Below are 13,161 nucleotides of genomic sequence, written 5' to 3' on the forward strand. Positions count from 1 at the left end.
CATTTTAGGCTTTTAGGAAATATACAAAAATCCTCTAAGCCTTGTTTGACTTTTACTTTGCACATTTTAATTTTTGGAGGCTTTCACACGGATTTTAATTATTCTAGGCATAATTTAAAGGATATATTTTAGGGTCGTTTTGGGACGTGACATAACCCCTATGTATTGCAACGAAAATCACGTCGTTGCCCAAAATTTCGTGGCATTAGCCCGAAAACCTTGTAGTGAAGCAACAAGAGGACCGGCGCAGCATGACTGGTCTGACCGGGGACCATGATCGGTCTGACCGGCCTAGTGTGGCCGGTCTGACCCGATCTCAGCAAAGAGCTGGGGGGCATGAGATGTTTGATTTAGAGGCCGATATGACTGTAAATTCAGACATTTGTGCCCAGGAGTTGGAAAAGGATTGGATAATCCGTTTAATAGAATATTCGAAAGATCCTAGTCTTAGGGTTGATCGGGAAATTCAGCGGCAAGCATTTAAATATACTTTGCTTGATGGGGAGTTATATCACCGAAATATAGATGGGGTATTACTGAAATGCTTAGATAATGATCGGTCCAAGTTTCCCATAAGATGAATTGGTTGCTTAAGAGAGTGGGGTTTTATTGGCCGAAAATGATTAATGATTATTTTAGGCATTATACGGGATGTGAAGCTTGTCAACAGTTCGTTAATGTTCAATTGGTGCCCGCCGCAGTGTTCAATCCTATTATTAAACCATCGCCGTTCCGAAGTTGGGCTTTAGATTTCATAGGTCAAATTTATCCTTCGTCATCCAAAATGCATCAGTTCGTGCCAGTTGTAATGGATTATTTCACCAAATGGGCCAAACTCATGCTGCTATGACTTACACGGAGGTAATTGACTTTATTTTAAAAGCATATTGCTCATAAATTTGGCATTCCTCAAACTTTTATGTCTAAGGAGGTAAGAAGTTTTTCCAAATTTTATGGTATTAAATTGTTAAGTTCATCTCTTTACTACGCTCAGGCTAATGGACAAGCCGAGTTGAGTAATAAGATGTCGTTGAAATTAGTCAAGAAAAAGATCGAAGAACATCCAAAGAGGTGGCATGAGGTGCTTTCGGAAGCATTATGGGATGATAGGATATCTGAACATGGTGCTACTAAAGTTACTCCTTAATTTTGAGTAGGCTTATGGACAAGAAGCCGTTTTACCGATAGAGGTGAATCATGGCTCTCTTAGATACATAAAGCAAGATGACTTATTGGTTGAAGAATAGAAAACATTTATGGGAGACAATCTTTATGATGTGACCGATAAGTGTTTGAAGGCTTTGGAAGTGATAGAGAAGGAGAAAAGGAGAGTAGCTAAATCCTACAATAAAAGAGTGAAAGAAAAATCTTTCAAGCAGGAGACTTGGTATGGAAGACGATTTTGCCTTTGGGTTCTCGATTTATGGAGTTCCGTAAGTGGTCACATAGTTGGGAATGTCCTTATTGGATATGTGGAATCGTTTCAGGGAATGCATATTTTATTTTCTTGAGACGTTACAAGCAGAACGATTTCAAAGAGCAATTAATGGGAAATACTTGAAGAAATACTTCCCGAGTGTTTGGCAAGTTCCCAAGTCTTTAGGTTCACGATGTTCACCAAAAAGGCAGGGGGCATGTGTTTACATCCAAATTTTGCACCTAGTGTCGATTTCCTTCACGGAGCCGGTCTGACCGTTATATGTTGGTCGGTCATAACGTTGCTTGTGGACCGGCCGGTCAAACCGGCAGAATTCGATCCTGAGTATGTGTTTCAGAAAAGTTTCAGAAAGTATGTGTTTTTGTTTTTGTCTTTGTTATATTTTTATAATTTTGGTACATATTAATCAGTTTATCGCATATTTAGGTCATATCCTAACCACTGGAAATCGTTCTTAATGCCGCTATTTACTTTCCATAAAAATATATCAATTCTACCGTCTATGTTTTTGTTAGAAACAGTCTTATAGCAAATAATACTTATAAGATGCAATTAGTTTAGTCAAAATGAGGATAGATGGGGAGTTTTGTCAGGAATTAATATATTTTGATGTTAGCATATAGCACTCCAATTGTAGCTCTCCATCAGCCTCTTTGTTAGTTAATGTCCCAAAACTAACAAGAATAGTTGTAACTGTTTTATTTATCAAAATCCAGGTTTCAAGCTAGCAATATCGTTGGATGATATCTTTTTCTCAAGGTAATTTTGATCTATGTTGTACTATTACAATCTCATAAACTCCTGAACCAACTGTAGTGGATGTTTTTTTTTTTGGCGTGTATGTGTGATGTTAAGAAGGATGGATGTGTCAATTTTAGCACAACTGACTTTACCTACAATTTTGTATTTCTTACAGCACAAATGTTTTGTTATTCTCAAACGGTTTGCTTTTTGAAGCATTGGTCAAAAAAGACATCACTGAGTGATCTTAAGTGGCGGAGTAGATAGCACCAGTATAGTTTCTGATCCCCTTGCTCTACCAAAGTAGGGGAAACATGGAAGAACACTCTAGCTCTTAATATGTATCTGCTCTGAAATGCTAATTATTATAGTTGCTTCTCCGATATATATATATATATATATATATATATATATATATATATATATATATATATATATATATATATATATATATATATATATGTGTGTGTGCGCGCGCGCGCGCGCGCGCGCGTGTGTATTGGGTTTGCGTACTAATCTGAAATGCTGATGAGTGTTAAGTAAATAATTGTGGCTTGATCCTTGAATGCTGCAAATGCTTGGTAGTACACACATATGGCCTTCTCTTTTCTTCACTTTGTTTTCTTTATTTCTTTCCTTATGTGGCACTGAGCAACTTCAATTCAAGTCTGTCATGTGGCACTGAGCAACCTCAATTCAAGTCTGGGTGGGTTACGCAGGGACATGTAGCAAACTTGATATTACGTGTCATGGCTTGTTTGATTTGTGACACATACATGTTGTCTTACGAATGCATGAATGAGTGTGTCTCTTCTTTTAGGACAGGTTTCACATGCATTTTCAAGCTCGTTTGTTTCATGGCCCTTTTTAACGGACAAAATACAAATGGACTGGTGATACAATTCGACATAGAGGAAGCACGTGATGCGAGTGAGGCGCGCGCACCGCGTGCACGAGGGGAGGCGGCTGATCCTGACATGTGTACAATCCTACAGTTACAAATCCTGCTGTAAACGCAATAAAAAAAATCAGCCGGCTGTCACATTGACAGTCCCAATTCTAAAATAAACAAATCTTATACTATACGTGACATATTATAAAACAAAGGGAGTAAACTTGCATTCCATACTGGTTTGTTTATCTCTACTATTATAAAAACTAGAAAAAAAATACCAGTGCGTTACAACAGGTGAAGGCTATTTTAATCTTATTATTATTATACGTTTCAGTTAAGGTGAAATCTAATGTGGTAAACGATGTACCCATCGACAACAAGGCGCCTATGGTGACTTCGTCAATCTCAAAGATTTGCTAGCCCAGTCTTCGAATATGCTCATATATATAGATATATATATGTATATGTATGTATGTATACATATACATACATACATATATGTGTATATATATATATATATATATATATATATATATATATATATATATATATATATATATATATATATATATATATATATATATATATATATATATATATATATATATTCTGAGCTGCAATTAAGAGTCTAATCGTCTCAAGTTAGTATGTGAATTTTTTTAAAGAGATTTCTTATACAATTCTGTCTGTATTTCCAAAAGCGAACGAACTTAAAGACCGACTGAAATACGGATATGTATTTCAAAAAACGAACAAACTTAAAAACCGACTCATGTACAGATGACATACCAAAGTACCGACAAAAATATCCTCAATTTTATAAATAGTAGAGAATTGAAGATGTTTTTGCCGGTATTTTGATATGTCATCCATGTTTGAGTCGGTTTTATGTTCGCTCGCTTTTGAAAATACAGATCCGTGTATAAGTCGGATATTAAGTTCGTTTGCTTTTAGAAAAACAAAATGAGTCGTAGAAGAAATCTCTTAAAGAAAACTCACATAGTAACTTTGAGATAAAAGTCGAACTCCTAATTTGCAGCTCATGATTTTCTAAGAAAAATGTATCCAAGCGAATTTACGCAGCTAATTTTATCCTAGCTAAATCGTATAACAAATTATAATAACCTTAACCCGTTGTAACGTACATACATCTTTTTCTAGTTTGGAGACAAAAGGAGTAATTCTTTTACTCTCACGAAGTAAGAGCAGATGCAATCCCGTGTATGCACCTGAAAAGCGGAAAATACGGTAGAGGAGGGTGACGTGTAAAACGAAAAATACGAATATGGGCATGTACAAAATTAGAGTCTAATATGAGCTCTCTATATTAATTACTTTCTATATTAATTAATGTCACTATAGACTATCCTCCTACCATAGTAGAGAAATAAGATTTCTAAACTATTAATACACTAGATAATTTTTTATTATAGTTCTTTCCTTTTCCCGTCCTCATGCAACTTTTCCTTTTCCTGTCCTCATGCAACTTTTTATTATAGTTTTTTCCTTTTCCCCATCCTCATACAACAAATTTTTAGATAATATAGTTCTTTCCTTTTCCCCATCCTCATGCAACAAATTTTTAGATAATTTTTTACTGTACTTCTTTTCTTTTCTCCGTCCTCATGCAACAAATTTTCTGGTAATAAATTTCTTTTCTCCATCCTCATGTAATCTGTTAATAAACTATTTTTCTAAGAGACCGTTATTAGCCACCATTGTACATGTCTAAGGGGAGCGCTGGAAAACACGTTTATTAACACTACGTAAAATTTAAAACCATGACTCAAATATATGTTTAGAGAAAATATCGCTGTCCAAAACATAAAACCGTAGGAAGCATCATTTGATTGAGTCGTGATGGCTCTTGTTAAGAACGGGAGATAAGCACTAAATCGCATCCATATCTAAATTCATAAATAAAGTGGATTTCCCTCTAAACGGCCGTCAAATGCCACCGGGAGTGCAAAACCACGTTACATGTGGCGATCCGAATGGCAAATTTGTCGTTCATTTCGAGCAAAATAGTGAAAAAAAAATGGGCTTCCTAGAGTCCCTACTGGCCGGAAAGGTCCGGTCACAGTAATGAAATCATAAGAATTTAAAATATCTTAAGTACCAACAGTTGAGAAATAACATATGGAACATTCTTGTAAGTTGTAACAACCAATAATTTAGCAAATCCTGGAATAACTTCTTGCATGGGATTTTAACATTCAGTAGACTATTAGGATCAGCATGTGATCATAAAATGGTCGGCCCAGTAACAAGGGAGCAAAAGATACATAACTTTAGCTGGAAACTTGGGATATAAGGAAATATTCAAACAATACATTCGCACAGCCTCCAGTAGCACCATTTATTCCTCCTCCTCGGCCTCCTCCAGCCATTTAACAAAAGGTTCCAGTGCTTTGACGAAAGATTGCCTGACATTAAAATGCAAATATTATAGCAGTTTCAAACATAACTGAAACTCTACAACATCTACATGAAACAAATATTATCCACTAGTGATTGCAATCTAAAGTTCGCATTGGTAGTTAGTTTCTACTTAACATGAAGATTGAAGTTAGGGCACGGAAAACAAGAAAAACAAGAAAGCCATTAGCGTATGACTAATCAAGTTATAATTATTATTATAAACTTGAAAAATGGATTTTTCTGATATTTTAAAGCAACTTTTATATAGAAAGTTTCCACATAAAATGCGTTGTTTAACAGCTTGAAATCGTATTAACAAAAACCTAGGTAAAATCAGTATCTTGTACAAAAGTGGACCTACGTAAGGCAATTACCTGCCCTTTGGGTTTGAACCCTTGCGGAACCAAAGGAGGATGGTATCTTCAGCTAGGACATCTTGGTCATACAGCGTTCTGATTATTTCAGGAAATAGCTTCATCAGCTTAGCATCCTCATAGCACTGTGTCTGAACTTTGTATATGAGTTCGAGTTCAAGCCTGCCACTTGTGCAGAATGCATTCAAAAGGCCAGCCCATGCTTTCACCTGTAAAGGGAATATTTTTAGATATAATAAATGATACCCATCATAACAAAGAGAACCTAGAAAGATCAAAATGGTCTTTAGAGGTTAATCCTAATCTCCACAAGCATAACTAATAGAAGGTGCTTCTTCCTATTTGGGATCTAGACAACGCAGCATCTAGAGTTTTCCCTTTCAGCAAACTGCAAAATTAATAATACACTTATTCATGGATATCTTCAAGTAATTTGTCCAAAATAGACCCATTCCAAAGTAGAGTTAAAGCTCTTAAATTGGATACCTAATAGACGATCCATCATTGGGAAATGTGACACTTCCACAACTTTAGTGAACATACATAATGAAAGCAGCCCTCATTAACCAATTTATTTGAATGCATCCCAAACTATTAGAGTTCACACATTCAAATACTCACACATCACCTAAGCAGTTAAAAGGTAATCTTCCCATCAAGAGGATATACTGTCCAGTGTAGTAATAGTTGGAATTCGTACAACCAAGGGACCACCAAGTGGTTAATTGACATGCAAATAATTGATCAGGATTATACTGATAATCTGGTAGTCATATTAATACATATATATACATTTGATTATGATCTCCTTTTTCTTTTGTGAGGATAGTTGTGAAATTTTAGGGTGCGTTCGGCACCCCAAGTTCCCAACCCCTCTCCCTCGTTTTCCGCGCACATGCTTTTCAAACTGCTAAACGGTGCGTTTTTTGTAAAAAGTTTCTATGCGAAAGTTGCTTAAAAAAATCAAATTAATCCATTTTTGAAAAAAAAATTTAGCTAATACTTAATTAATCACGTGCTAATGGACCGCTTCGTTTTCCGTGCACACTGTTTGGGTTGGGATCCGGCTGGAGTGAACACAGCCTTAATCTATTTTAGAGGCAACTTAAGACATTATATTGTCATTTCATAAAAATACTTGCAATATTCCCCGGGTTTATACCACAGTAGTTTCGAAGCATGTAATATCACATGGTCGTAGATTAGACTCTAAACTTAACTGTGACTACGCAACTGACACAAGGACATGAGTGGCACTATAACTTGTTATCTACTGGTACTATTGGGCAGGTTGACGGTGCACTCAATGTGGTAGTAGTAATTGAAGGAGTAATCAGGTAAGAGGAAATGGCCAACCAAATGTCCAACATGGTAGATTTGGTGTTTGCACTCACAACAGATCTGATTCACTGATTTGTGAAAGTTCGTTCGCCGCTTACGACTGGCCGTCCAATTATGTGGCCTGTGCAGGCAACTATTACCACCCTAATGCCATCTATAACACGGTAAGTGACGCTGACTTTAACCTAATACTGCTCTCATGTCACAGATAACTGACATTTTGCATCAATCGCCAAAATTCAACTGCAAAAAAATATTACTGCAATTTTTGTGAATACCTCAAGAAAATCCTACCCATATCATGTACATATCAATCCAACTATCCAAATATGTATTGACAAATGAAGTTGCAAAGTTTGTTGCATTTATTTCAAAGTTAACAGGCTTCTTGTCCCTAAATTAGAAAGTGGAAATGCCATCAAATGCCCCATCTTCCAAACAAGCAACCACTCATAATCATTGCTTTAACCTGCCTTTCCATTAAACTGTAGCTTTTGACAGGCGATATCAATGTTCATTTTCCCTCAGTAATTGATAGCTTTTGCATATCATGGGTTAACATAGGCCAGTTAACCCCATGATATGCAAATTCGTATACATTTAGCTCCTACTATCCATACCAGCAAACATCGTTCTACTGTTCTATGGATAGAATTTTATTTCTTTTGCCTCCCGAGAAATGATTGGTCAAGAGAAAGTTCTCCAGAGGTTACACTGAGGTAGTTTTCTATTTAGGTGGAGGGCAGACGATCCACTTTACTATGAGAAAAATAAGGAACGAGAGGTATAACAAAATAGAAATATGATACACCACAAAACAATGTTGTACACTTGCTGACTATCCTCACCTATGCTAGTAGGCAAAAGTAGAATTTCAGAAGCTGAACTAAGATATACACATTCCAAGTATCCCACAACTGCTTTAAAATCAATGCCAAAATAAAAAGATTTACCTGCCGAAGTGCTGAATTAGAATTTTGTTGCTGGTTCTTCCCAGACCACTGAACAGCCTCCATCAGCACATCCCATAGCATGCGAACAACCTCTATATCAGGAAATTTAGCATCTTTCACCTGTTGCTTGACAGCTTCTGTGACTTCAGATATTTCAGCCTCTTCATTGATCATTGTTGTCAGTGTTAACTTTATCTCCTTAAGTTTAACCTCAAACATCTTCTTTTCATTGTACTCAACAAGACTTGTCAGACCTTCTTTACTGAAGAGAGCATAATGAAACACTAGAACTCAGAATATCATTTAACTACTTCTGTTCAGCAAAAAATCATGATAACAACTTACGTGAAATGTTCAGATAAAGCCTCGGAGGTTCTTTTTGCCGATGGGAAAAATTCCAGCAAATTGTCCTCCATTTTGCCTTTCTTCAAAAGTGCAATAAGATCATCTAAAGTGTTCTCCTTCAGATATTCTTTGAAAAACTCAGTAATGAACGAAAGCACTATCCCTTTGGAAACAAGATTATCCTTGAGCAGTGGCTGGAAGACAGTTTCAGGTGGAAGACCTGATAACTTCTGAGAAAAGGCAAGTGCTGTGAAAATGGCAAGTTTCTTCCTCTCATTTTCTTCGAAGAACTCCAGTGACTGAAGGAATTTGCGCATAACATTTTCAAGATTCTTTATCAAGAAAGGCCTCCTGCGCAATGTTTTCTGAATGTAGAGAACAGAAGGCAAAATTGCTTCACGCTGCGCTGCACAATCAAGTACAGAATAGGGGTGACGCTCTCCTTCTTCCTCAGGTTTTATTGTGCCAGGCTGAGTGCGCCCTCCAATGAATACAACCTGCAGTTTTTCAAATATTTACATTTAAGTGTTCGTTGACAACAAGGGTTATTCAAGGAAATTGAAACTCCAGTACTTAATTCATTTTGCACATCTTTCAAAGGCACAATACTATTTGTAGTTTTACTTTTGTTCAAAATAAACACAAAAGAATTAAATCACAAATAGCTCAAAAATAACTGTGTATCTATACTCTTTTAATCAGGTAGTGGTGGTGGCACCTACTCCCATTTTAAATGTTTGCATGTTACCTCTTCTTGAACTTCTTAATATTAAAAAGGATCAAAACTAAATGGATAGCCACATAAAAAAATAGTTCAAGATGAATATTCCGTAACACATTAATACATTTTGTTTAATCCATTGCAAAGCACCGGCATTTAGCTAATAGTATAAAAATAGCTTGACAAATGGCAGTTTGGTGCCACAGAGTACAGCATCCAAGCAAGCAAGCAAGCTAAAACTCCAAACTAATTACAATATAAGCTAGAAGAGAACTGTAATAATATCTTAGTTAACTATAAATATAGATGTAGACTATTAAAGGTCATAACCACAAATGCAACATCCAAGAGAATTCTACATACATATAATTCTATGGAAATACCTCAAAAAAGGTGTCACCGTAACGTGAGAAGTTGAGATCCGAGGACTCGATACTTTTGGCAACAAGTTCCTGTCAGTGAAAGGTCTTTATAAGAATTGATTGCACAGGATAAAATACAAGTAAAACATATGTATGTGAAGGTCGGCAAGATAGTTTTACATATAAATATAATGTTAGCTTGTATGTCGATATTCTAGCACTCCAAATAATGTTCAACATGATTACAAGAATAAAAAAATTAAAATTTACTATGAAGTCATAATTGTTGTATAGCATGTAATGCTTTGGATTGAATACACTAAGAGATGAAAATGATAACATTATTCACTAAATATGTTGAGTACGGGGCTGAAATGGCAATACATATCTGTGAAATAAATTGATTTATCAGTGTAATGCGTAGGTTTTATTTTTGTTCAACTGACCTCTTAAAAAAAAGTACTAGCAAAGAATGATAGGCAGACTGCTAAGAATATTTTCAAGAATAATTGCATGTCCCTTATGAGCAAAAAGTATAGACAACAATAAATATTTTATCAGAACACCCAACTGAAGATAAATGAGACGAAAGTTAGGTGACATGTCAAGGATGTTTAACAGGGCTAACCAGGTCTCCAGCATTATCCAGATAAATCTGGACAATTGCATCAGAGAATGATGCAGGGTCCAAAGGAGCAGCAATATTCCGTTTGCGGGTCTTAATCCGCTGGCCTCTGCAGTATAGCATAACAAAAAAAATCATTAAGATAGCCTTACTATATGATAGTTGCAAAGAAAGCTGAAAACTTCACACAATACTATGAATTGACACAACAAACCACATGACAGCTCATTCCCTTACTGTATGATCACACAGTGCGTAGTTAAGGTAATAATGAGAAAAGACAAGATAAATATATCTTAAAAGCAAGAACATCATGCAAAAGAAACATGCAACATTATCTCTACTATTGCTAGGTCAGATAAGACAGATTACAAACACAATCATAAGGACTAAGTAAGCAACACGGACTAACAAAATTTAAAGCACAGCACTTGAACAAGTTTGCGCCTCATAGATACTTAAACAAGGAAAGCTCTATCAAAATGAAATCAAAGTTGAAATTATGCCCATACATTTTGTGAGCTTAAGTTGCAGTACAAGGGCATTTAGGAAAAGCATGTCTATATGTTACTACTTGCAATACGAACAAAACAGAAAAGTTCTACATATGACTCAATCAAAATATCTGTATGTGCAGTTGTGCATATTGATCTAGCATACACAAATTTATAGGAGTAACATCAGTGATAGCTCTAGCTGTGCAGATTCATTCGTAATGTTGCATTCCAATATAGTGCTTAAATGATATGAACACCCAGTACAACAGCACCAGAAGAAAGTAAACAAGAAATATCTAAAAGAACTAGCTAATACCCATGCTTTGCTACGGATAAAAATGAATTATATGTGGGCTAATAATATTTGGAACAAGTTAATTATAAGGTTTTTGGGACAATTTCATCCCTGATTCGCTGTAGATGTATTTGCGTGATAAACCTAAATTCTAGAGAAAAAGTACAACAGAGTTAGTGGCTGGCAGATTCACTGGCACCACCATTGCGAGACCAAGAGCCTTACCCAAGAGTGGGCTTCTCCTTCGAGCTGCAGACAAAAAATAGGTAAAAGAGAAATTGGATCAGACAACAAGAAAGCATCATCTCCAATTTGGATGAAATTCAAGTGATCATGGCATAAGGCGTATAAAATGTTAAACAACAAAGCAGGGACTGCTAATAATTCAATAACCCGTTACCCCTGCATACTTAAAATGGATCAAGTGTCCCTATGTGTCTAAAACATAAGTCACCTATCAAAAGAAAATTGAACTTAAATAGGACAAAAGGTAAAATAATGGTATGCACTAAATGGCCAAAAAAAAAATCAAATGTTTTATTGCCATTGTTGCAGAAATCACGAAAGGTTTTTTGTACGAGGCTCCCCATGCTTTATGGTCCTAACACATTCATAGAACCCCTCCCTTAACCAGATGTTATTTTATTGGCACTGGAAAAGGCCATCGGGACATTCCAAAACATGTCAAAAAAAATGTGTAAGGTAAGTAAAAAAAATGTGTAAAGAATGTGTAAGTAAAAAAGAACTTGGTTATGATGGAGTATCCAGACTCTGGCCGAGAAACCTTTATGCAGCTACAGTCATAAAACATAACATACTGATATGTGGTTTTGTGAAACTTTCTAAAAATATCGACGGAGAATTCCAGAATCTTCATAAATAACAACGGACAACTCAAGAATCTTCATGCTCATCTCAGGGTAAAATTCACAGAACTTACTAATCAAGAAAAACTCAAACATCTGACAACCGCCAAATCTGTGAGGAATCAAGGAACCTAACTGACTAAAAGCAGAAAAGGCAGCTCCATCAAACCCATCAAATCATTGAAGATTTAAGAAAAGACTATCAAATTACCCAAACAACGAAAATATTGACACGATAAACGTCTGGATAAACATAGCTAATTCCTTATACCATTTCAATGAGACGAACAAATCGGACAAATCTACCAGTACGCAACGAATTTGATAGACCTACAACGCAGGAATCAAACCAAGGCACATCAAAGGGAACCTCGCTTACTCACAGCTACCAGATCCGATCATACTGAGCGCTCGGAATCCCCAAGCTTCAACCATCAAAACTCGCCGGAAAATCGCACATCCAAGATTACCCAAATCAAGAGCGCGTCACCAAGAATCACCAAACGAAAATCCAGCTTCCAAACAAGAAAGCAGCAAACAGCAGCTCGAACCCCCTCCCACTCCGATCCAGCACCCCTACAACCGACAGCCCACAGATCCGCCGCCATACAGGCAACAAAGGGAAGGAAGAAAGCGAGATCTAAGGCTACCGCAGAAGCGGGACGACGGCAAGTACCTCATAAACACAACGATCTGGCGCGGAGGGGGAGGGGGGTTGAGTGGATCCGGGGCTTCAGGGAAAGTTGCGCGCGGCCGCCGACGCGAGGGAGAGTGAGGAGGGTAAAAAACCTAGCTCTTCTCAGGGTAGGGGTTGGTGCGGCGGTGGCGATCGGGGAAAGAGGGGGTGATAAAGCGTGTGTGCGGGGCTTCGGGCGGAAACGGGGAGGCGGCGGCGGAGAACGAGTGGTTGGGATCGACCAGAGGTCCCGTGTGGGCTGAGTGATGGGTCGGCCGAAGTTCGGGCATGGGCTCAATAAGCTGGCGTCTATCTGTGGGCCGATACGTGGCCATTGGCTGAAGGAATAAGATTCACTTTGACTCCCTCGACTGACCAGCTAATCTAAATCGTATTCCTCAACCGCAATACCAGAAATCTTAACCCCCGAGCTGTTAAAACCGGTACAAATTTGACTCCCTTGGTGATTTTGGATGACGATTTTGCTGATGTGGCGCACACGCAGCAGTGTTGACTTGGTCTTCGTCCCACGTGGCATTGACAAGACGACTCCGGCGGCGTAACACCGAGCTCCACCAACCTAGATCCAGAGCTCCGAATCGGCCACGACA

General features: G+C 37.3%; 1 protein-coding gene across 1 annotated transcript; it reads right to left on the reverse strand.

Annotated features, from left to right (window-relative positions):
- Window positions 1–5,247: 5,247 nt before the first annotated feature.
- Window positions 5,248–12,695, reverse strand: LOC4350359 (uncharacterized). The gene is made up of 8 exons (XM_015761676.3): window positions 12,551–12,695; window positions 11,234–11,257; window positions 10,220–10,325; window positions 9,613–9,681; window positions 8,509–9,005; window positions 8,164–8,425; window positions 5,870–6,078; window positions 5,248–5,500 (listed from the first exon to the last, which is right to left on the reverse strand). The coding sequence occupies exons 1-8, from the start codon at window positions 12,553–12,555 to the stop codon at window positions 5,434–5,436; spliced, it is 1,239 nt and encodes a 412-aa protein (XP_015617162.1). The 5' UTR covers window positions 12,556–12,695; the 3' UTR covers window positions 5,248–5,433.
- Between the last annotated feature and the right edge of the window lie 466 nt (window positions 12,696–13,161).

This window comes from Oryza sativa, chromosome 11 (genome assembly GCF_034140825.1).
Source record: "Oryza sativa Japonica Group chromosome 11, ASM3414082v1".
Lineage (NCBI taxonomy): Eukaryota > Viridiplantae > Streptophyta > Magnoliopsida > Poales > Poaceae > Oryza > Oryza sativa.